Source organism: Panicum virgatum, chromosome 3N (genome assembly GCF_016808335.1).
Source record: "Panicum virgatum strain AP13 chromosome 3N, P.virgatum_v5, whole genome shotgun sequence".
Classification (NCBI taxonomy): domain Eukaryota; kingdom Viridiplantae; phylum Streptophyta; class Magnoliopsida; order Poales; family Poaceae; genus Panicum; species Panicum virgatum.
In genome coordinates this window covers 36,514,157-36,536,269 of record NC_053147.1, presented here as the reverse complement: position 1 = coordinate 36,536,269, position 22,113 = coordinate 36,514,157, and the positions used below count along the sequence as shown (strand labels likewise).

Here is a 22,113-nt window from a genome sequence, read left to right as displayed (position 1 = left end):
ATACACAAATATATATTTCATGAAATTAACCTTCGAGTCACAGAGTCTGAAACAACAAACATGCAGCCATTTTTCATCTTCTTCTAGCTACTAGCTTGCAGCCATTTGTCATCTCCTACTAGATACTAGCTACTGCTAAACAGAGTGCGGTTCTTAGTTGTCCACGATGACAATGGGATCCTGAGAGGTGGCGCCCCTGGAGGTGATCTCCTCCGGCAAGTCCCCGCGCAGCACCTACACCCGGAACACCACCTTCCCATCACCCTCACTCCCAGTTCCTCCAGCAACTGGCGTGATGAGCTCGAAGACGCAGGCGTCCCCGATGCGCAGACGGTTGGCGACGACAAAGTCCCTCCACCCCGGACCGAGCTTCTTGCACTTGAGTTCACCACAGTAGGTCACCGCCCATGACTAGTTGCCGAGCAGGAGCACTGCTGGGACGCGCGAGCCCGGCAGGTGGGAGTGGAGACGACTCGGGATCTCCTGAGCACAAGAATAAGCAACAGCATTCAGTTGAGTGAACTGCATGAATGAACAATAAAATTACCTCTATACAAACCAGCTGGGCAGGCTTCTCTACATGGCCCTTAGACAAGACAATGGTGAAGAAGGGCTTGTCGCCTGAGAGCAGGACGATCTGCATCACATGACATGCAACAGATTCAGTGACATAATTGAGTGATATAATTGAGAAAACAATACACAAGTACCCATCACTAGATGCAAATGGCCTGCAGCAAGTACCCATCGTAAATTGGCACAAGATTTCAGGGACATAATTGAGTGATATAGCAGAAGAGGACCTAACTTCCAGGTCGTCTCCGCCTGCGGCCAGGGGATCTCCGCCTGCGGCCAGGGGATCTCCGCCTGCGGCCAAGGGGTCGTCTCCTCCTGCGGCGATGGGATCGTCTCCTCCTGCGGCGAGGGGGGCTCCTCCTGCGGCGAGGGGATCATCTCCTCCTGCGGCGATGGGATCGTCTCCTCCTGCGGCGAGGGGGGCTCCTCCTGCGGCGAGGGGATCATCTCCTCCTGCGGCGAGGGGATCATCTCCTGCGGCGAGGGGATCTCCTCCTGCGGCGAGGGGGTCTCCGCCTGCGGCCAGGGGGTCTTCTCCGCCTACGGCGATGGGTTCTCCAGCTGCGGCGAGGGGGTCGTCTCCGCCTTCGGCGAGGAGAACCGGGCCTGTGCAGAACCGACCAAACTTGTCGCGGAGCTGCCGAATCGAGTGGTGCTCCATCGATTCGGCAGCGGAGAGGGCCGACGAGGGGGGCGCAGAGAGAGAGGATAAGGCGGCTACTGGCGGAGAAGATGAGGCTGCGCGAAAGGATATGGGTGAGAAAGGATTCGTGTCCGCCTGCGTCTTATTTTCAGTGGCTGAGAAAGGATTTGGGTGCTTTAGGTGAAGTACAATTACAGATGCCTAGCTTACAAAATGTCTTGTGTAGCCCAGTGGTTTAGCTTCTTAAGGTCGAGGGCAGTTGGTGCCGGTTCGATTCTTTCCCTTGCACATTTTTTTTTGTTTTTGCACATTACGTCTCTCCCACATTCAAATACATATAATTACTTTTGTACATTTATTTGGCTTAATGAATAAATTCTTCCATTTGTTCAAATTGAACGAATTCTAGTTCCATTTTACTTTTCTATATTTATTTGCCTTAAATATACAAACTCAAGATATCCACATTCAAATATATATGTATCCTTCCTTTTGTATATTTGACTCTTTTATCTCATTTGCACATTATACCATCCCACACAAATCAAGTAGGCTTAAATTAAATCCATCTGTTGTATCTACTCATACTTGAACCCAAGAACCCAATAAGAAATTAATTTATTTGCTTATTTGATCCCTTTTTTACTTATTGCCTAATGGGAGAGATAATTATTTGGCAGTTGATCGGGTATTTTGGGAAAACCCGCAACGCACCAAGTTCCTAAAGGGCTAATTCTTGTTTCAAATCTTGAAGTAATGCCGAAGTTGCTGTCCGTCCCCAACAAATTAGTCTCGCTAGCCGCGCCCTAAGAGGATCATTGAATCGATAACATAGATAGCATAGATAGCCGAATTTTGCACTATCCGAATTCCCGACCCGAATGCTTTGGGCTACTATTCACGAACGAATCTTAGCTCTGACAAGATATATGAACTCAAGATATCAACTATCAAATACTCCCTCCATCCCAAAATAAACGCAATTCTTTGACTCTTAGATATGTACCCCAATGATTCATGTCGCAATAACAAATCTTATTGTTAGTACATTAAAAGTACCATTTATACACTCCCTCCATTCTAAATTTGTGCAAACATGATATAATTCGTTTGACTTTTACTAACAAAAAAAATTGTGCAAACTTAGTCACCAAAGTTGCAAAAAAACAGACCATGAATTTTTTAAACAAAATTTGTGCCATGATTCATGGACAATTGCAAAAAAAACAACAGACCACGAACGGGCGGCCCGCGCGGGAAAAAGCCCGCCAGGCCAAAAAACCTCCGACAGCACAATTACTGTAATACCCATGTGGTCACCAAGTTTAGAATACCATGGGGGGTGGGCAAACTGGTAATTTCTCAACCGCAGTACCCCCACTATATATAGATTCCAAGATGCGGAGGGAGACGCGGCCGAGGGCGAACCCCGGCGGCGCCGTGCTCGCGGAGGGAGACGCGGCCGAGGGCGAACCCCGGCGGCGCCGTGTTCGCGGAGGGAGACACGGCCGAGGGCGAACCTCGGCGGCGCCGTGCTCGCGGAGGGAGACGCGGCCGAGGGCGAACCCCGGCGGCGCCGTGCTCGCGGAGGGAGACGCGGCCGAGGGGTGCATCTCGTGGAGGGAGGTCGTCCAGGGAGCTGCAGCCGTGTACGTGTGCCTCCTCGTCACCACCGCTTCAAGGGCTTCTCCGCCACTACGCCGTCGTCCTTGACTGCTAGGCTTCAACGGCTTCAAGTGCTAGCAGACGCAGCAATCTCTGAGAGGTAAACAAAATAGGCCCATGTTCTTGCCTTATGGTCTTGATTATTCTAGGGTTTGCTTTACTTATACTTGTTAATCTGCACAGAAATTTGTGAAGAATTAGATGCATATTTTCTTGCCTTATTCAGTTCGTGCCTTGTGGTCTTGATTATTCTAGGGTTTGATTATTCAGTTCGTGCAGTACAAAAAGATTAGTTGCATATGTTCTTGCCTTACGGTATTTTCTCAATCAGATGCATGTGTTCGTGTAGTACAAAAAGATTAGATGAATATGTTCTTGATTATTGTAGGGTTTGCTTTACTGATACTTGTTAATCTGAGCCCATGTTCAGTTCGTGCAGTTTCGTATGCTAATTTGGTTGTTCCTATTTCCTAGTATAAACTAGTTCATGGCTAGTTTCGTCTTTTGCATATGTGTATTTTGAATTTGTGGGGAATCTGCACAGAAATTTGTGAACAAAACTTTAGGCACACATGTTCAGAAGGTTTACACATGGCTAATTTCAATTAGATTCATATTGCTGTTTTACATAAATATTTATTTACGACTTCTCTGAAGCATTTCAATTTTGAATTAAATTTACTGGTGCATTGATACTTTGTTTATAAATGTTCTTATCATGTCAGCAAGGATTAAATGTCCAAGGACCCTAGCCCGATGACGACGGAGGGACAGAGGAGACCACATGGAGGTCAGATAACAACCATGTCCTTGTTTACTTTTGAATTCCAATTGAATTCTTGTCTCCACATGTATTGCTGCTACAAAAATAATAATCTGTTGTCCATGTTTTCTTTTATCCAAGGACATGCACTACATCCATATGAACAAAAGCGCCTCCGACAATGTATGGCCAACAGTGCTAGGCTTCGGGAACTTGGAGTTTCTGGTTTTTCCAGCATATTTCCAAACAATAGTGGCACTGCTGTAAACAAGAAAAATGCAAAGCATAGAGATAATGAAGACTCTGGATCTGAGTATGATCCTTCACAGGATGATACTGATCAAGGAGATTTGATTGGTGATGACAATGCTAAGGTGCTCATTCCTCCACCTTGTTAAGCCTTAACTTGTTTTCTTCCTAATGCAATATATCAGTCTCCCTAGTCTGTTCACTAATCAATGATTACATTGTACTAGGGAACTAAGGAGAAGGCTCCCAAGCAAACTTCCAAAGAAAGATCAAATGTATTTCCTGGAGTGAGGTTTCGGTCTCGTAAGAGGGTTTTTGCAGATCAAGCACCTACTAGAGTTACAAGGTCAAAGTCAAGCATCACCCAACCTGATACAAATCTGACACCAAGTAATATCCATGTGCCACCTCCATCCGAGCCTAATGATGGCACCCAAGCTGCTTTGGAAGGCAATTTCTATTACCATGTTTCTTATTACTGTTCTTGCTTGAATTACATGAATGCAATCTGACTTGTCAATATTTTTAAGATGACGGGCCTGGTCAGCAAGCTGACAGCACCAACATCACCAATGGAGGCGATGCGATTCCACGTCATAATGGAAGCCCCAACCGGGAGAATGAAGGTGCTGTTTTTTTACTATCATTCTGTTAGATTTGATCCACAAATTGATTGCATTCTTACTGCCTGCAATTTTTAGATGGATCTACCCAGCATGATGACAACACCATTGCTGGTGATGGAGTTGATTGCATTACCCATCTAGATGGACACGACCAGATGACCACCGAAGGTGAGCGTTTGTTCATTTATTTGCCATATAGCATATTTCCTTGTTATTTTGGTTGCTGATTGCAAATGGTTTGTTTGATGAATGACCATCTCACTAATTGCAACTTCTATGTGCATTTACATCACGGAGAAGAGCCATGGGACCGAGGAGTAAATATGGGACATGGTCTCCAGAGGTTGACCCGAGCTCATGGTGCCAAACTGCCAGTTGTCATAACTGAAGGGAATATAAGGCCCGTGGAACCTAAGATTGCTGCAATGTATGCCACTAAATGCAACATTGCAGTCAGGAATCATATTCCCGTGTTCATGCACTGGAAAGAATACAAGAAACACCCTGCGCTGTTTGAGCTATTTTTGGGAAGACTACGTGTAAGTACCTTGCCCTAAATTAATTGCAATTGCCTTTCTGGACTACAATTATATTGGCATTATACTCCTAGATGTGGGCAAATGGTAATTGCACCTTATACAATTATTTTTCACTAGAATCTGGAAATGTAAATGTGACTGTACATTTTTAGCTGCTGGATTTTAGAAATGAATTTTAGTTACTGTAATTTCTTATTGCAAGCTGTTCATTCCTTGTGTTAGTTGCAAAATTTCTTATACATGTTTGAACATATGGATAGGCAAAGTTTGACATCGACACAAGTAATGAAGTAGTCAGAAAGGGTTGCTTGGAGATGATGCAATCTGCAGTTCGCCAACAGCGATACAAGCTGAAAAAAGATTTCTTTGATTCTGTTCCTCTACATCTGGTTAGGAAAACTTCTCCTGTAAAAGTGATGAGTAATGAACAGTGGATTGACCTTGTGGACTCATGGATGACCCCCCAAAAAATGGTATTTTCCAGAAAATAGGACTCTATGCTTGTACATGCTAATCTTTCACGTTTCTTACATGTATTGTCTTTTGATGTAGGAGGCAAGTCGAAAGAACAAAGAGAATCGAGATGATGTAAAGTTCCACCAAACAACTGGCTCCTGTAGCTACCCAGTTTATGTAGAAAAAAATTGGTAAGTTAGCTATGTTAATATGCACTTTATTTATTATGCTGCTGTCTCATATATAGCTGCTGTACCAAGTCATGTGTACTTATAGCTGCTGTACCAAGTCTATTTGTAGTTGCTGTACCAAGTCATGTCTACTTATATCTGCTGTACCAAGTCAGTTTAATATGCACTTTATTTATTATGCTGCTGTCTCATATAAAAAGTTAGTCATGTCTAAGCTTACAGATTTCTAGTTCCATAAGATGCTAGGACCATTAGTTCTTGCTGCACCAATATAAATGTCTACTTGTTGTTCTTCAATTTGTTGCTATATTGCTTCAAAATAATGTTTTAGGTGTGACCAAGTATACCACCATGTAAATGTTGTTTGCAGAGAGAAGATGAGTACAAGGATAAAGAACTTGATGCTGTTGATTTGTTTAAGATGTGCCACTACAGCAACAAAAAGAAAGGATACACGCCCACTGTACAATCTGCTATTGTAAGACAACATCTAATTGTGCTTTTCAGAGATGCTTATTTTCTAATTTCTTGTGATCATAAACCAGTTTTCTATTGTTTGCTGCTTTCATCTTTGCTAGACTCAAATGGAAAATCAGTTGGCTGCACCAACAGAAGATGGACAACCCAAGTCTGCAACCCAAGTTGTCAGTGTTGTGCTTCATCAAAACACAAAAACCAATCACTTCCTTCGGAATGTGGGCAACCAGGTTGCAAAGCGAAGGACTACACTACAAAATGTTCAAGCAAAATTGGAGGTGGAGAAAAGAACCAATTCTGAGCTTCAGTCGATCGTCAAGAACCAGCATGAAGAAATGGATGGTTTGAAAAATCAAGTCCAGGGAACAGAACAAGCAAGGATCAAAGACCAAGAGGAGAACCGGAAGAAGCAAGCTGAGTTGGAGAAGAAAATTGAGCTGCTGCTAAGCCAAAATGGACAAAGCTGAGCATATGGTGGTCTGATATGGTAGCTTTTGGGTGGCCTTCATATTTTGCGGAGTTATCTTGATGAATACTATATTTTGTTGTTGCTGGTTATTTGCCTTGGAAAACTGTATGGCTTCAACTCTAGATTCTGGACAAATGAAACTATCTTTTGCTGAGCATGTGGATTCTTGAATGTTATTATTTTGCTGAGTTGTCATGTGAATTCTGGGTAAATCTTGTTATTATGGCTGTGATGTGAATTTTGGATTAATCTTGTTTTGATTAATAATTTTGGGCTGAAATCTTATTAGTTGATTATTAATATTAGGCTGAAATTTTGTGAGCTGATAATTAATTTAGGCCTCAAATCAGGCCCAACTTGGTGGCCCACTTTGAATTCAGCCCATCAACTCATGGGCTGTGTAGCTGATGTCAGCAGCCACGTCATTTGCCACGTCGATTGCCACGTCAGCCTAACTTTCCATGTCAGCAGCCATGTCACCGTCCACGTCAATTTACATGTTATCACTGCCATCCATGTCATCACCATGTCAGCAGCCACATCATCCTCCATGTCATCAATGTGTGACATGGCAATTGAATCTGTGACGAAAATTATACTGTTCGTGACGTTAATTTTCGTCATAGAAAACGGGCTTGGGCTAGGTTTCCGGGGGCCCGGAGACATACCATGATGATTTCAAAATGTCATGGATTGAGCAATCTATGATGAAAATTTAAGGAACGTCACGAGGTGTGATATGTGACGCTCAATACATGACGTTATTTGAGATCGTCAAAGATACTGTTTTATGACGGTTTTTCAGTGATCTGTGACGAAATCCAAACATCATGGATCAACAGATTTTTTGTAGTGTTCGGCTCCGACATGTGCACCCCCGCCGGCTGAATTCAATTGGGTGTCACTGCCGGCGTCTTCATCTCCCACCATCGCCGAGATCCTCGCCAAGTACTCCTGCGCATCTTCTCCGTCATACACTACGGCCACAACAACAGGGGTGGCTGCTGCTACATCTCCATCGACGGCCGTGACATCAGCAACAGCAGCTGCGCCGCCAGCATCGCCTCTTGGACTGCCGCCGACCGCGCCTTCTCCGCCTGCACCAGTGCCGCCCACGCCGTCGGCGCCAACCCCATCTCCACCGGGGGCCCCGACGGTGATGCCCCAGCCGTTGCCCGCGCCATCGACACCAGTTGCTCCGACTGCCGTCGTCGATCCGCTCGTGGGACGGGATCAGCAGCCCCTGCCCATCCTGGATTCATCGCCGCCAGCCCATCGCCGTCAATCGAAGCTTTCCTCGTCGGGCTGCCCTACTCGTCACGGTGCTGTCTGCGCTCCTCCTCGGGCCGTCCATCACGGTGTCCGTCGCACATCGCGGGGGATACCTCACCGCCCGCCGCGCCCCCGTCCGTGGCTGCCCACCCCGTCTGCGGCTGCCCGCGCGCCGTCCGCGCTCCTCCGTCGGTGGAAACCCGCACGTTGTCCACGTGTGCCTCCGCCCGTACACAGCCGCCCACGCGACCGCGTGCGCCTTCGACCTTCCGCGGCCGTTCGTCCACCTGCTGCCACCCGTCGGCAGCTCTCCAGGGCCACAAATTGGGGCCGCCCGCCGCTCCGCGGCTACGCTCGTCTCGGCGCACGAGCGTCCCGCTGGTCTGTCAGCGGGCTTTTAGCGTGCTCTTGGCCGCCGGGAGTCTGCCCCTTGGCCGGCCGGATTCGCCTCTGGCCCTGCCGGGCGTTCGCCGCTGCAGGTGTTCGTCTCGGTTCCCTACCTACGGGGATTCGGTTCCCGGCGGGATCCACCTCACCACCAGCGGTCCCTGTACAGTCGGGCCACGACGGCGAGGCCCAGGAGGAGCTGCTGCGGGAGACCGCGCTTCCAGTCCTTCGCGGCGCTTCACCCAGCAGTCGTGCCTCTCTCAGCCCCAGGGATGCGCATGTTTCCGCCGGCGACCACCGCCACCGACTGCATCCTGATCGTCGCCTTCTTGCTCGCAAGGGAGGTACCACCGGCAGGTTGCGCCTCCATAGATGTGGTGGCGTTCGCCGCTGCACTTCTCCATCCTCTACCCCAGGGAGGAGTGTGCTCTGGCCACCATACAGATGGCTGCACCAGGGACGACACCCTTCGCGTCCTTGTATTCGTGTGCCAGCGTCTTGCTGGTCCGACCGTGGGCCCCCTGTGCTCCATCACCCGCTTGGAGTCCCTCGCCAGAGCAACCAGTCTTCACCTCCAGGATTGCCCCATCGGCACCTCGGGAGGCTAACTGACTGGGATCAGCCCAGCTGCGACCTTTGGCGTCATTCAACTGCTCTCCACCAGCAACATTGGCTCAGCCCAAAGTCATCCAGTCTGCGCCAAGTTCGTCAACTCCAGCTCGAGGACGAGCTGTTTTCGAGGGGTGGAGAAGTGTTATGGCAAGTGGGCCGGCCACAGGCCTAGGCCCACAAGTACTGTGCGTGAACAGTACCGAAGGTACTGTAGCACCACCATATTAGGGTTTAGGATACAGATTAGATTACTTAAGGGTCAAGTTTGTTAGGCGCCTTGTCTATAAAAGGCTGCTAGGAGTTCTAGCTAGGGTTAGGCAAGCAGAAAATAGATCAAGAGCAAGGTTCAAGAAATTGCGCTTAATCTTGAGATTACTCGCGCTTATGCGCTACGCGCCGGGTCAGCGCGTCGATTACCAGGTAATCGCGCAATTAATCACTGGCCGCGCCTAATCGAGCGCGTAATCGCGCGAAACGCGCGCGTAAGCGAGCAGAAATCGTTCGCACAGTCACCGGCGGGCGGGGAAGCGGGAAGATTGGCGCGCGGGCGGGAAAGATTGGCGCGCGCGCGGGGACAGCGCGCAGATCGGCGGCCGAGGACGGACCGGCGGCCGGGGACGTGCGTCCGGGCACGGCGCGGCTCGGCGGCGGCACGGAGCGGATCACCGACCGAAGGACGGAGGGAGAGGGATGGCACGGGGACCGCCCGTCACGGAGATGATCGTCGTCCGAGGAGGGAGCGGCGAGCGGGGAGGGAGCGTCGACCATCAGCGACTGAAGGACGGAGGGAGAGGGATGGCACGGGGACCGCCCGTCACGGAGAGGATCGTCGTTCGGGGAGGGAGCGGCGAGCGGGGAGGGAGCGGCGACTGGGACGGAGGGAGAGGGACGGCGCGGGGGGAGGGGGCGTCGGATGGAACGAAGGCGATTGCGATGGAGTGATTGGGGGCTGATGATCGGACGGGGACGATGATTGATCGGGCGATCATCGACCGTCCGAGGACGGACGATGAAGCAGGGGGACTACGAAAAGAAACGTCACCCTTTTGCCTCTTTTTAGTTGCCTCTTTTTAGGGGTGTTTAGTTAGATGAAAAATTTTGGTACAAAGATCACATTAAATGTTTGACTAGATGTCAGGAGCGATTTTCGGGCACTAATTAAAAAACTAATTTTAGAACTCGCTTGAAAACCGCGAGACGAATCTTTTGAGGCCTTTGACCGCATCATTAGCACATATGGGTTATTGTAGCACTTATGGCTAATCATGCACTAATTAGACTCAAAAGATTCATCTCGTCGCGTACATCTAAACTGTGCAATTAGTTTTATTTTTTAACTACATTTAATACTCCATACATGTGTCTAAAGGTGAGGCAAAAAATTTTGGGTGAAAATTTTTGGTAACTAAACGGGTTCTTAGTAGTAGATAGATAGATAGATATATTAGAATCATGCCCGTGTGTTACTACGGGCAGAAAACATTATAGTACAACACAAAAATAAATATTATAAAATATTGAATATTACGAAACCACATTTATATGAAGTATAATGGTATATCACAAATAATTCGTCCAATTTGTATCACAAATGGAGATAATTATTATTAACCCAAAAAAGATAGCGAGGGATCGATGACTAACACAATCTATTTTATATCTTTTCCTGTGATGTGCCTAAGATAGTGTTTGACGTCAGCAGGAAGTAGATTCCGGTACGCATTTGCCTCATGTGCCAGAATATCAACTAAGAAGTTCCATCACATGCTCTCCGATCCTGTCCAAAAGTCATTTATATATTTATACTTAAATATTAAATATTAGCTCATGTAACATATTCAATTATTAAATTAAGCCTAAAATAAATACAACATATGGCTTTTAATCATAGGTATATAATAACCGTACAAATGGGCAGGGCCTGATTATTAAATGTCGCCATGTACTGTAGAATGAGATAATCACTTGAATGCCTGCATGAAAGGAGAGGTTATTCTTATTTATATCATACTATAAAATTATTACTTTAGAATAAGATACTAAAAATTATTTGTGGAAATGTTTCATAATTACATACCCATCAACGCCATTGGTTTCTAACAACCATTTTTTTCCTAAAAAGTGATAATATTTGCTTATGATTTTGTTGCTTTTGCCCGTTGCAACGCACGGGCATGTACCTAGTGAAGGATCAAAGATGTAATATCTGGTAGGTGTTTTTGGAGAACGGTGTCCCATGCAAGTTCCAGAATCAAAATATTTCACCAGCCTGCTTACATGTATGAAGTCATGAAAGAAAAATGAGAAGGGATAAGGCATGTTAGCTACAAAAATAATAACCGGAAGAATATTATTTCCAGCGTCCCCAAGTATTCAAGGTCTAGTGTCAAAACTGTTTGGGTGTGGTTTTTCTAAAGCAGAGTCCTTTTGCACTGGCCATATCAGGCAGCTAATTCCACTGGATGTGGATGGACAATTTGAAGATCTGTTAACTGGTGTGTTAGATAAAAGAGAATGGCTATATAATGTTGTATTGTGTTACTTAGCAGAAGAAGATGATATGAGTGCCCTGAATCTACTCAAACAAATTCTGAAGGCTGGAGAGGATTCTGATCATCTCAAAGAACTTGCCCTAGCTTCAAGTGGCTGGAGTTGCAGAACTGTTGCTTGGTGTCGCGCTTTGTAATCAAGTTAGAAGTGTCTGAAACAGATAGAACTGCTTGGCAGTGTGAGGCACTGGAAGTGCTAGGGAAGGCCGGCAAGAAGATGCACAGGAAATATTCTAAAGTATTGTACAATCTCAGCCTTGAAAATGCCGAGCTGAAGAATAACCTGCTTCTTTTTATGCAATGAAGCTGGTGAAACTTGGATCAGAGCTGAGGAGTTGCACTGGCTTCTTTTAGCTCAAATACTGAGTGCTCAGAAGCACCGATGCTGAAACAATTGTTGGTGCTACTCTAGATCAGGCTGGCAAATGGATTCAAGGGGATCTCTTGCGAACCAAAGCCAGAATTCAGGCTGCACATGGACAATTCGGAGATGCAGTTGAGACATGCAGCAACTATTTACTGATCTTACACTGCAAAAAATTCAGAACTTCAGAATTACTGTCAGCGATGCTACACAATATCCAAGCTACAGTTTCTATCTCATCAGTATGCTTTACTGAACATCTGTCTCCATGCGACCACTGAAAAACGCAAAGACTGTCTCAAACAATTCTGAATTCTGAATGGCTAATTTGGTTCAGTCACAGGCAATTCTGAACGTGGTAATGGGAACATATTGTTCAGAAACAGGCAATCAGCTTAAACTATGATCTGGCAAGACATGGCAAATAACTAAAAACTAAGAAAAGTAGCTCTGAGATGGTTCAAATATTTGCTCAAGAATTCCTCCGAAAAGCAAAGAAAATGCAGGGGAGCAAGGATTCAAAAACCTAGAGACTCTGCTGCTCAATTGTTTGTAAGATTTAAGCTGACACTCAACAATCCCTTTTCAACCTGAAACAAAGCCAAAATTTGTAAGATTTTGAGTCCAACTTAAGCCAAAAATACTTATATGCATAGTTCTCAACAATTAGTATTTAAGAACTCAAGGGTGATACCATATTGCAGAATGAGTGCACAATAACCCGATGAACATAACCATGGTTAGGCTATCGAAGTAACTCCACAAATCTGCAGCGATAAAAGTATGAAAATATTAGAAGCATTGAGATCAAACTTTTCATACAACAGAATTGGTTTGAGAAATAATTAATAAAGTTTGGAACCTTTACACTATGACGTTAGTACCAATGTTTTGGGATTCAAAAGCGAAAAAAATTTGGAGCCCACCGAAATGGACGAATTTCAGAAAATTCGGGCCGAATTTCAGTTGAATGGACCGGTCAAACCATTTGAACTTCGTCCGAATTTTGACCAAACTTTTTACAACCAAAGCAACAGATATTTTTCGAGCGATTGCTTCAAAATAGATACTATAAGCATCAAGAGAGAATAAGAAAGATGATACTACATGCACCACAGTCCGCACAATAGTCCAGTTAACACATTTTAGAGTCCAATTGAGCCTAAGTGCCTAACAACATCAGAAGTTTTTATGGTACATAGTCCATATCCCCAATGCACCACAAATAGTCCAAGGTTCAAAATAATTACATCGAGGCTGGAGGAGGCCGTGGGCTGCGACGGCGGTTGTGCTGTACGCGGCGATAGCGTCCAGGCTTCGCTCGATCTACCTCCGCTGTGGGCTGCTGCTGCTCGCGGCGACCAAACCTTACTGCTCAGGTTCCATTTTCGTTCATTCCAATGCTTGCTTTACTGCTTGCCTGGCCTCTGAATGAATTCTGCCTTGCGTGCTACTGATTAGTGATGGTGGTTGAGGTAACTACTTCCTGCTAGGTGCTTGCCTAGCTTCAGTGAGGCAGGCAATAATGCCGGGATCATACATCTAGGATACCTATTAATTCATAACTTGTTTCTTTTCAATGGCAGATTTTGTGTACAATCTTCAGAATTACTGTATGCTGCTCTGTCTGCCTGCAAGAACTTCCCCAGCATGTAATTCCGGTGAGGTTGCCGTCACCTCTGCACCGAACTCCTCGTGTCGATCTGGCGGAGTAGGGTTCTTGCAATTTGTCAGGTCTGAAGTTTTTCTAGCCAATTTGCTAAACTTGATTTGGATTCTTCTCGTTGTTAATGAGGCTGTTAGTTACTGAATCTTGATGATGTTCTTGGTATATTTTGGACCGAGATTACTGCTTTCGTTCAGATATTTTATTATTGTAGGCGGAGCAGTGATTCTGGGTCCTCAATTCTTGATCCTATGCATTTGGTTCGCCTTAAGGAGCAGCACTTATCATTCCTGTCATCCCCTGATCTGCAATTCCGCATTAGTTTAGTGAGCTCTTGAGTTCTTGTTATATCAAATACAAACCTGAATATTGCGTAGTGTCAGCTCCTATGCTCAAAGCAGTTTGTAGCTTGGAATTTTCTGTAGATATCAGTGAACTTGTTGCTGCATGTCAGATGTTAAGAAGATCATAGTATGAAAGTAGAAAATGTAACTGCCTATTGTGTAATTTTTTTTTGAATCGACGTCACGCCCATTCCCATTGCATTAACGGAAATCCAAGTAGTTTAAGGAAATACAACAGGGAAAAGAAGCTAGGAAGAAGTGAATCTAGCTACCTAGATACCAGGCCAGGAAATACAACAGGGAAAAGAAGCTAGGAAGAAGTGAATCTAGCTACCTAGATACCAGGCCTGCTGTTGTCCATCGCGACCTAATTTCTAATCATTTATTTTGGGCTTGCTGTTAAGTTCTATTCTATCAAGGATTAGTATTTGATCATATTTTGCACCAATAAATCCCTGCTCTGATTTACTTACATCATTTCTTGTTCCTTGCAGGGTGTACAATCTGAACCATCAATTTGGTATTTTTACTCAAGAAACTGAATTTCAAAATATTTTATTATGGATATATTTAATTGGGATAATACAAGCATGCCTGAAATCTAAGCAGCTGAATCTCTAGCTCTTCTGAAAAGCTGCTGCTATTCAGTAAGTTATAACCCTTACATTGTATTTAAAGCATTTCACTAGCTTTTCTGGAGGAAAGAGGCTTCGCTTTCCTGATTTCATCACTATTTTTCCTCTGTTTTCATCCTGCTTATCAAGGAATCTATTCTTGAACTGTTGCCATAAGATTTGAGTAGCATTCTTTTTTATAAAATATATGAACTGTATTGAAAGTTTGCTCAAGCAGTACATGAAAGATTGCTATTGAATGATTGCTGAAGCATTCTTTTATAAACTTATTTGTTAAGCATTTTCCAGTGATGTAGGGTTGCAGAATAAAGTTTGTTATAAACTTTACTGGCTTTAATGCCTTCATGGAATGTAACAGCACAGGATAGGATGTGATTTCTAATTTTTTTTCTGAAACAATGGTGCTCGAATAAAAAAATAGTGTGGTGTATTCTGTTGTAGCACCTAAACAGTTCAAACGATGGTTACAATTAATTTGTTATTACTGTCCAATGCACATTCCTAGGCCAATCCATAAATTTAACCAGTTTAATTTTGTTTCCTTCAAAGGTTAGATAGAAAAAACATTGTTTAGTACTTTTACATGCACAAATTGCAAAAAGAACTGCAGATGAAATTATGAAAGAATTCGGACCATATAATCAAGTAGCACTTATGTAAAGAACTAGCTGAAAGGTTCAGCTAAAAAATAACAGTACAATAGAAACGAATAAGACAAATCTATTTGCATTCTATATTTGTGGAAGATGCCTTGTTTACTAACAGGCATTGGTGAGTTTCTTGTTTTTCCATGTTATTTTCTTAATAATATTTCGAGTAATATTGAGAGTTGTCCATCGCATCCTAATTTCTAATCATTTATTTTGGGCTTGCTGTTGAGTTCTATTCTATCTGAATTAGTATTTGATCATATTTTGCACCAATAAATCCCTGCTCTGATTTACTTACATTATTTCTTGTTCCTTGCAGGGTGTACAATCTGAACCATCAATTTGGTATTTTTCCTCAAGAAACTGAATTTCAAAATATTTTATTATGGATATATTTAATTGGAATAATACAAGCGTGCCTGAAATCTGAGCAGCTGAATCTCTAGCTCTTCTGAAAAGCTACTGATATTCAGTAAGTATAAGTTATAACCCTTACATTGTACTTAAAGCGTTTCACTCCCCATCCATCCGCACCGCCACTCCCTCCCTAGCCCAACGAGGCAGCGACCCCCTCCCTCCCTTTCCATGGCAGATGCAGACCCGTTTCGATGCCTTCCTTCCAACCACGGCGTCCTGCCTGACCGGCTCAGCGCGCTGCCTCTCGCGACGCCGGACGCCACGGTGGCGCCCAAGCCTCCCGTGCCGGAGGCCATCTCAGAGAGCTCGAGTGCAAATTCCCATATTGCTGCAATTTGTTTGTTCTAGGGGAGCGACTAACCTACGGCCGGCCGTAATTTGAGGTTTGGTACGGCCGTTCCATTTATGGAAAAAAAATGAATTCGGCTACTACTCATTTTTTTCCTATTTTGACAGATCCATCATCCAAAAAGAAAAAGGAGGGAGAAAAGATACACAAAAACAGAATCCGAATAGGCAAAAATAAAACTACATCATCAGGCAAAACAGTGATTTCGTTAGGCAAAAATGCTTGTGTCAATAGGCAAAAAAACTAGTATCATTAGGCAAGAATGTATAGTATTTACACAAAACAGAATCTCGAATAGGCAAAAATAAAACTACTTCATCAGGCAAAAATAGTGAATTCGTTAGGCAAAAATATTAGTATCAATAGGCAAAAATACTAGTATCTTAGGCAAGAATGTAATAGTATTTTTGCCTAATGAAATAGTTTTTTTTGTCTGACGAAGACCAACATTTTTGCCTAATGAAAACTATAAATTTGCCTAATAGGTGATGGAGGGGAGGGGGAGAGGAGGCTCGTCGAGGCCGAAGAGGTAGCACGCGCCCAGGAGGAGCGCAACGGCGGCGGCGGCCAGATCCGGCCGCCATGGCTTGCACCGCCACCACCAAGGACCGCGTTGGCCCGGATCCGGTCGCCCTGAAGCCGATGGCCGCCATGGCCGGCGAGGAAGGCAGTGGTGGCCCGGATCCGGCCGCCCCGAGGCCGCTGGTGGCCATGGCTGGGGAGGAAAGCATGGCGGCGCCCCGGATCTGACCGCCCCGAGCCGGTGGCCGCCGTGGCAGCGCCGCCTCACCGTGGTGGCCCGGATCCGGCCGCCCTGGGCCGGTGGCCGCCGTGGCCGGGGAGGAAGGCGGCGGCGGCTCGGATCCGGCCACCCTGAGGCTCAACGACGCCATGGCTGACGATGAAGTTGGGAGGGCGGCGGAGGAAGAGGAGAGAGGGAAGGGCAAGCGCGCAGCATGGAGAAAGAGGCAGGGAGCTTGCCGTGGCCGGCGAGGGAGCGCAGGGAGGACGTCGGAGGAAGAAGAGAGGGGAGGGCGAGCACACGGCGTGGAGAGAGAGAGAGGAGAGAACGAGCGGCTGAGAGATAGCAGGAGTGGAAGAGCGAGAGGGAGATAAATGCGAGAGTGGGCCGGCCATGCGAATTGATCCCGTACGGCCGGCCGGTTTTAAGTCATTACCTTGTTCTAGGGTATGCTCTGATCGTGAATTGTAAAGGGGCTGGGGTTCCAGGCGGAGGGGCTCAAGGTGTTCAGGCATGCGGTGTCATACGAGTTCAACTCGAGGTCGGCAAGAAGGTCCTACCAGTGCGCCTGCTCGAGGACGTCAACCACTAGGACTTCATTGACATCCCCATCTTCCGCTCCCAGACCAACGCCGACGACACAGTGCTCGCCGGGATCTAGAGGGTGGGGAAAGGGAGCATCGTCGAGCCCACCATGCCGCCCTTCCAGCTCGCCCGGCCCATGCACCTCTGGGTCTAGGATGGCGACCATGTCAGGCTCCCCATCCCAGTAAGTCCAGTATACCAGCTCTGGATCTGAAATAAGGATCATAATGTCTTAGTAAGGACAACTGATTAAGAGTTGAACTTGAATATTATTAAGACATCATATTGGAGAGGAGGATATTATTAAGCTGATATATGAGTCCAGAGGTGTAGCCGCTTGAAAGAAGTAGGATATGGCGGAGGCAGAGAAGGAGCATACATTCCTCCATGCTAAGCACCAGGGTTTTTTTTCTCCGCGAAAATTTTCCGAGAAAACCGAAAATCGTGTTTCTCGGTGCAGCCCGATTTTTTTTGTTTATCGCCCAAATTTTTTAGTAGTTTTGAATCCAGCCGAAACTATATTGGCCCGGTCTAATACCAGGCAACCTCCCGCCATCTCCAGACCCTGAATCTCATCCATTTTATTCCCCATCCCTTCTCCATGCCTGCACAGCAAGCCATGGCGGCGGCGGATCTCTGCGTGTCCGCGCCCCGCTCCTCCCCTGGTCGCCGTTGCCGCGGCCGCACACCACCTCTCCCGCGCAACGGCGGCTAGAGGTGCAGCCACGCTCGCTGTTTCCTGCATGGCTCCACCTTCTTCCTTGCCGAGTCTCGCGTGCGACGCACGGAGCCAGCGAGCCGCTGCTGCAGTGCTGCCACCTGCCGCCACCCCAATCCCTGTCTCTGCTCGCTGCAACACGCGAGTCTCGTTGCCTTTGAGACCGGCAGCGTCGGGTGCTGCGCGGTGACAGCGATGGCGGGGGAGGATCATGCTTCTGCGCCTCCATTGCTACGTACTGAAAAGACTATTTGTTGCTTCAACAAAATCATATTTCTCATCTCATTGCATTGTTATATCTTGTTTTGCTGTTAGGTTGTTTGGAAATAATCTAAGTTATTCCCGGTATTTTTTTTGTTACCGGTATGGAAAACCCTGCTAAGCACTGCTCCCTATCCACCACCAGTGAAGTATGTCTGTTCCTCATTTATGGGCGAATTCAAAGAGATTTTCCCCATTCGTGCATGTCAATATTGTTTCCTAGATGATTGATTTCTATGCAAGAAATTGCTTTGCCCATCTACTAGATTTGATCTGAATCTTTAATTGTTGGCATTTTTTTGTGGTGGTCATCTATGCCAGGTTGTATCCTACACCAGGTTTAATATGCCAGGACGTGGATGTGAAGCATTTTTTCCCTATTTTGCAGTGATCATTTCTTCACTATAAAGTGCAAAGCAAGATGCAGTTACAGATATATGATGATCTATATTGTACAAAAGGGAAAAAGATCTCGAATTTGCTTTTCTCTTGAGCACCAATGGCCACCAGAGGATCCTTGACATACAGAGGTATGTTATAACTGATGAACTGATGACATTTCACTTGGTCTCGTTTGTCAGCCCAACTGAATTTTCCGAGCAAATTAAATTATTACAACAGATTAGCCATTGTATATATTTGTATTCTTCTCTAGGACTTGTTGACAACTTGCTGTTGTTATGTAAGATATTTTGGGCCTAATGACACAGCTTGCATGCATGTCTTTTTAAATGGAGCTATTATGAGAATTTTTACCTTTAGGGCACAATGGCCATCTTACATATTCCTGATTGTGATTCATGAATTTTTGTCATCTGAACATACGAGAATTTCACACAACTGTGTCCAGCTATTCTTTTTTTTCATTTCGCCAGATCAGAATGAAATGATGGTTCCTGCTTCTCTAATTAAATTTGATCCTAATATTGCCATCACCATTGCATAGTAAACCTGGCGTAGGATTTCCATCTAATCCGTGGCTCGGGTTCAGATACAGCAGTCTGGTTCAAGAGTATCTCAAGTTTCATGTTCTATTTCCATCTGTTCACTTAGTTTTTGCATTATACTTGAAAAATTAAGTTTCTAAGATTCTTGTAATAAGCCAACGCTAATCGTGGAGGATGATCTGATTCAATGAGTCGAACTGCGCATCTTGTTCCACTCCGCATGTTCCCCTCCGCATGTTCTCCTGCGCTCGCACGCGATGCGGCATCGCAGCCGCGCGCTCGTCGCGGCTGCTCGTCCTCCTAGCGCCTTCCCCCACCGTGCGTCTTGTGCGGCGGCGGCAAGTCGCTGCGCGGCGTCTCCTGTGGCCTCCTATCCGAATTGGAAGCACATCGCTGGGAGCAGAGGCGGCGCCCTGTGGTCTCCTATCCGAATTGGAAGCAAATCGCCGGTACGTCCACACCGGATCAAGGTTGTTCTTGTTCGCTGGTACGTCGGAATCGAAGTATTGGCTGACTCCGAGTCAAGTTTGTTCTTGTTCCCGACTCAGAATCAAGGTTGCTGGTTGTGTTGTTGTTCTTGTAATAAATAGCAAGAGTATCCTTTTTGCAGAGACATCTGAAATTGTTGGGCTATATCCAACGTGTTGTCGCCGAGACTTTCCTCGCCGTGGACGAAGTTGTCGGCTTTGCGTCCTCTCGTGCAGCACCTCTGCTGTCACCATCTGCCAGTCCTTCGGCGCGATGGCGGTGGATCTGACCCCGAGGCAGCCGAAGAAGACATACGGCGGCGAGGGCAGCGCCTACTACGAGTGGAGTCCCGCCGACCTGCCCATGCTCGGCGTCGCCTCCATCGGCGCGGCCAAGCTCTCGCTCGCCGCTGGCAGCCTCTCGCTACCCAGCTACTCCGACTCCGCCAAGGTCGCCTACGTGCTTCAAGGTACGCGCACCACCCGTTTCTCTGATCGGTCGCTCGTAGTCTCGTAGATCAGCGCAGAGCAGAGCGAATATGGCTGTTTTTTTTATTTTACCAGATTAGATTCGTGCATCAGATCTCTATTTTGTTTTTTTAATAATATAAATTTGATTCAAATTGCGCACTGTACTATTCTGGCTAGTGGTTACTGTTTCGACGATTGTGAAGTCTTAGTTTAAGGCGTCGTGATCATGATGTCCCCATCACGCATCTGAGAAGTAAAACCTGATACCCATGTAGTTCAATTTCAATGACACCACTATGTTCATGACTACTAGCACGAGCAATAAATAATTCGTAGCTGTTTCCTGTTTTGGAAATTCATTCGTTGCAGTGAATTTGTTCATGCTTTGTTTTTTTATTATGATGATGCTTGGTGCAGGCACGGGTACCTGCGGCATTGTCCTGCCCGAGGCCACCAAGGAGAAGGTCGTCGGCGTGAAGGAGGGCGACGCCCTGGCGCTCCCCTTCGGCGTGGTGACCTGGTGGCACAACGCCCCCGACGCCACGACGGAGCTCATCGTCCTCTTCCTCGGCGACACCTCCAAGGGCCACAAGGCCGGCCAGTTCACCAACTTCCAGCTGACGGGTGCCAACGGCATCTTCACCGGCTTCTCCACCGAGTTCGTGGGCCGCGCCTGGGACCTCACCCAGGATGACGCCGCCAAGCTCGTGTCCAGCCAGCCCGCATCGGGCATCGTCAAGCTCGGCGCCGGGCAGAAGCTCCCCGCCCCATCTGCGGAGGACCGCAAGGGCATGGCCCTCAACTGCCTGGAGGCGCCGCTGGACGTGGACATCAAGAACGGCGGGCGCGTGGTGGTGCTCAACACCCAGAACCTGCCGCTGGTGAAGGAGGTCGGGCTCGGCGCCGACCTGGTCCGCATCGACGCCCACTCCATGTGCTCCCCGGGGTTCTCGTGCGACTCGGCGTACCAGGTGACGTACATCGTCCGCGGCAGCGGGCGCGTGCAGGTCGTGGGCACCGACGGCAAGCGCGTGCTGGAGACCCACGTCGAGGGCGGCTACCTCTTCATCGTGCCCCGCTTCTTCGTCGTCTAAGATCGCTGACGCCTCTGGCTTGGAGTGGTTCTCCATCATCACCACCCCCAAGTAATTCACCGCACTGATTCTCTGATGCATTTGCTTTATTCAGCTCTGCACTACTGCACATGATATTGTGTCCATTAGTACGCGTCGAGTGAATTCATGAGCTAATACAATTGTTGTTGGAATGTGCATCAGCCCCATCTTCAGCCACCTGGCGGGGAGGACGTCGGTGTGGAAGGCGATCTCGCCGGAGGTGCTGGGGCCTCGTTCAACACGACGCCGGAGATGGAGAAGCTGTTCCGGTCCAAGAGGCTGGACTCCGAGATCTCTCTTCGCCCCCAACTGAGGAGCCCCCGCCACCATTGCCGCCCGATCCACCAGCAGTCTCGATGTCGTCGGTCGTCGTTAGCTTAGCTCGATAAGAATAATAATAGAGCTGCGGTGGGGTCTGTCGGTGGCGGCTTCCTTCGTGAGTCAGTGTCAGTCAGTCGGCAGTCTTAGGGTCCATTGCGTCATGGTCTGGTCGTGCGTGTCCGGTTGGTGAAACTTGCGAGATGAATACAAATCTCATGCTTCTTTCGTTTATGATGATGCTCAGGTTATCGTTCGTTGCTCTTTGTACTCTGTTTTGTCTTTTATATGCTCTGCTTGAAGTTGCTCAGAGCCACAGGATGTCGTGCATGATGGAAACAAAGACCGTGGGCCTACTCTTTTGGCCTTTAGCCGAACCATTAACGACATTGTCATTTCGGCGGCCCGACGTCGCTTAACTATTGAAGCCTACCTCGTTGCTTGTGGGCGAACGTTTAGAGGCAGCGGCACGGCCTCCCCCCTCCTGAACTACCTACAAATGATGACTGAACCACCAACAATGATAGATTGATAGCGCCTAACCATGGTTTATTAATTGCTTGACTGCAAGTGGATGATCCAAATAAAGA

General features: G+C 46.9%; 2 protein-coding genes, 2 long non-coding RNA genes and 1 pseudogene across 6 annotated transcripts; 4 read left to right on the top strand and 1 right to left on the bottom strand.

The window, feature by feature from the left end:
• Positions 1-234: 234 nt before the first annotated feature.
• LOC120667785 (pollen-specific leucine-rich repeat extensin-like protein 1) lies at positions 235-2,832 on the bottom strand. Its single transcript, XM_039947786.1, has 4 exons — positions 2,740-2,832; positions 745-1,092; positions 548-637; positions 235-378 (listed from the first exon to the last, which is right to left on the bottom strand). The coding sequence occupies exons 1-4, from the start codon at positions 2,830-2,832 to the stop codon at positions 235-237; spliced, it is 675 nt and encodes a 224-aa protein (XP_039803720.1).
• Positions 2,833-3,832: 1,000 nt separating this feature from the next.
• Positions 3,833-6,657, top strand: LOC120667784. Its single transcript, XM_039947785.1, has 8 exons — positions 3,833-4,021; positions 4,124-4,346; positions 4,427-4,522; positions 4,598-4,690; positions 4,823-5,061; positions 5,682-5,708; positions 6,079-6,186; positions 6,287-6,657. The coding sequence occupies exons 1-8, from the start codon at positions 3,833-3,835 to the stop codon at positions 6,650-6,652; spliced, it is 1,341 nt and encodes a 446-aa protein (XP_039803719.1). The 3' UTR covers positions 6,653-6,657.
• A 6,453-nt stretch (positions 6,658-13,110) lies between these two features.
• On the top strand, positions 13,111-15,893 carry LOC120665867. 2 transcript variants are annotated; one of them, XR_005671403.1, is made up of 4 exons: positions 13,111-13,217; positions 13,425-13,572; positions 14,343-14,495; positions 15,453-15,893. It is a non-coding gene; the product is annotated as an uncharacterized LOC120665867 (long non-coding RNA). The 2 variants fall into 2 exon arrangements; XR_005671402.1 differs by having other exon boundaries at positions 13,121-13,572.
• Positions 15,894-17,075: 1,182 nt separating this feature from the next.
• On the top strand, positions 17,076-18,966 carry LOC120665866. 2 transcript variants are annotated; one of them, XR_005671400.1, is made up of 2 exons: positions 17,076-17,410; positions 18,594-18,966. It is a non-coding gene; the product is annotated as an uncharacterized LOC120665866 (long non-coding RNA). The 2 variants fall into 2 exon arrangements; XR_005671401.1 differs by having other exon boundaries at positions 18,527-18,966.
• Positions 18,967-19,878: 912 nt separating this feature from the next.
• LOC120665863 lies at positions 19,879-21,780 on the top strand (annotated as a pseudogene).
• Positions 21,781-22,113: the final 333 nt, after the last annotated feature.

Coding starts and splice junctions, on each gene's coding strand:
- LOC120667785 (XM_039947786.1), bottom strand. CDS start 2,832: ATGCACCCCTCGGCCGCGTCTCCCTCCGCGAGCACGGCGCCGCCGGGG. Junction 1,093..2,739: donor GCGAGCACGGCGCCGCCGAG/GTTCGCCCTCGG, acceptor CCCTGGCCGCAG/GCGGAGACCCCCTCGCCGCA. Junction 638..744: donor CTTGTGCCAATTTACGATGG/GTACTTGCTGCA, acceptor CATGTGATGCAG/ATCGTCCTGCTCTCAGGCGA.
- LOC120667784 (XM_039947785.1), top strand. CDS start 3,833: ATGGCCAACAGTGCTAGGCTTCGGGAACTTGGAGTTTCTGGTTTTTCC. Junction 4,022..4,123: donor TTGGTGATGACAATGCTAAG/GTGCTCATTCCT, acceptor ACATTGTACTAG/GGAACTAAGGAGAAGGCTCC. Junction 5,709..6,078: donor GTTTATGTAGAAAAAAATTG/GTAAGTTAGCTA, acceptor TGTTGTTTGCAG/AGAGAAGATGAGTACAAGGA.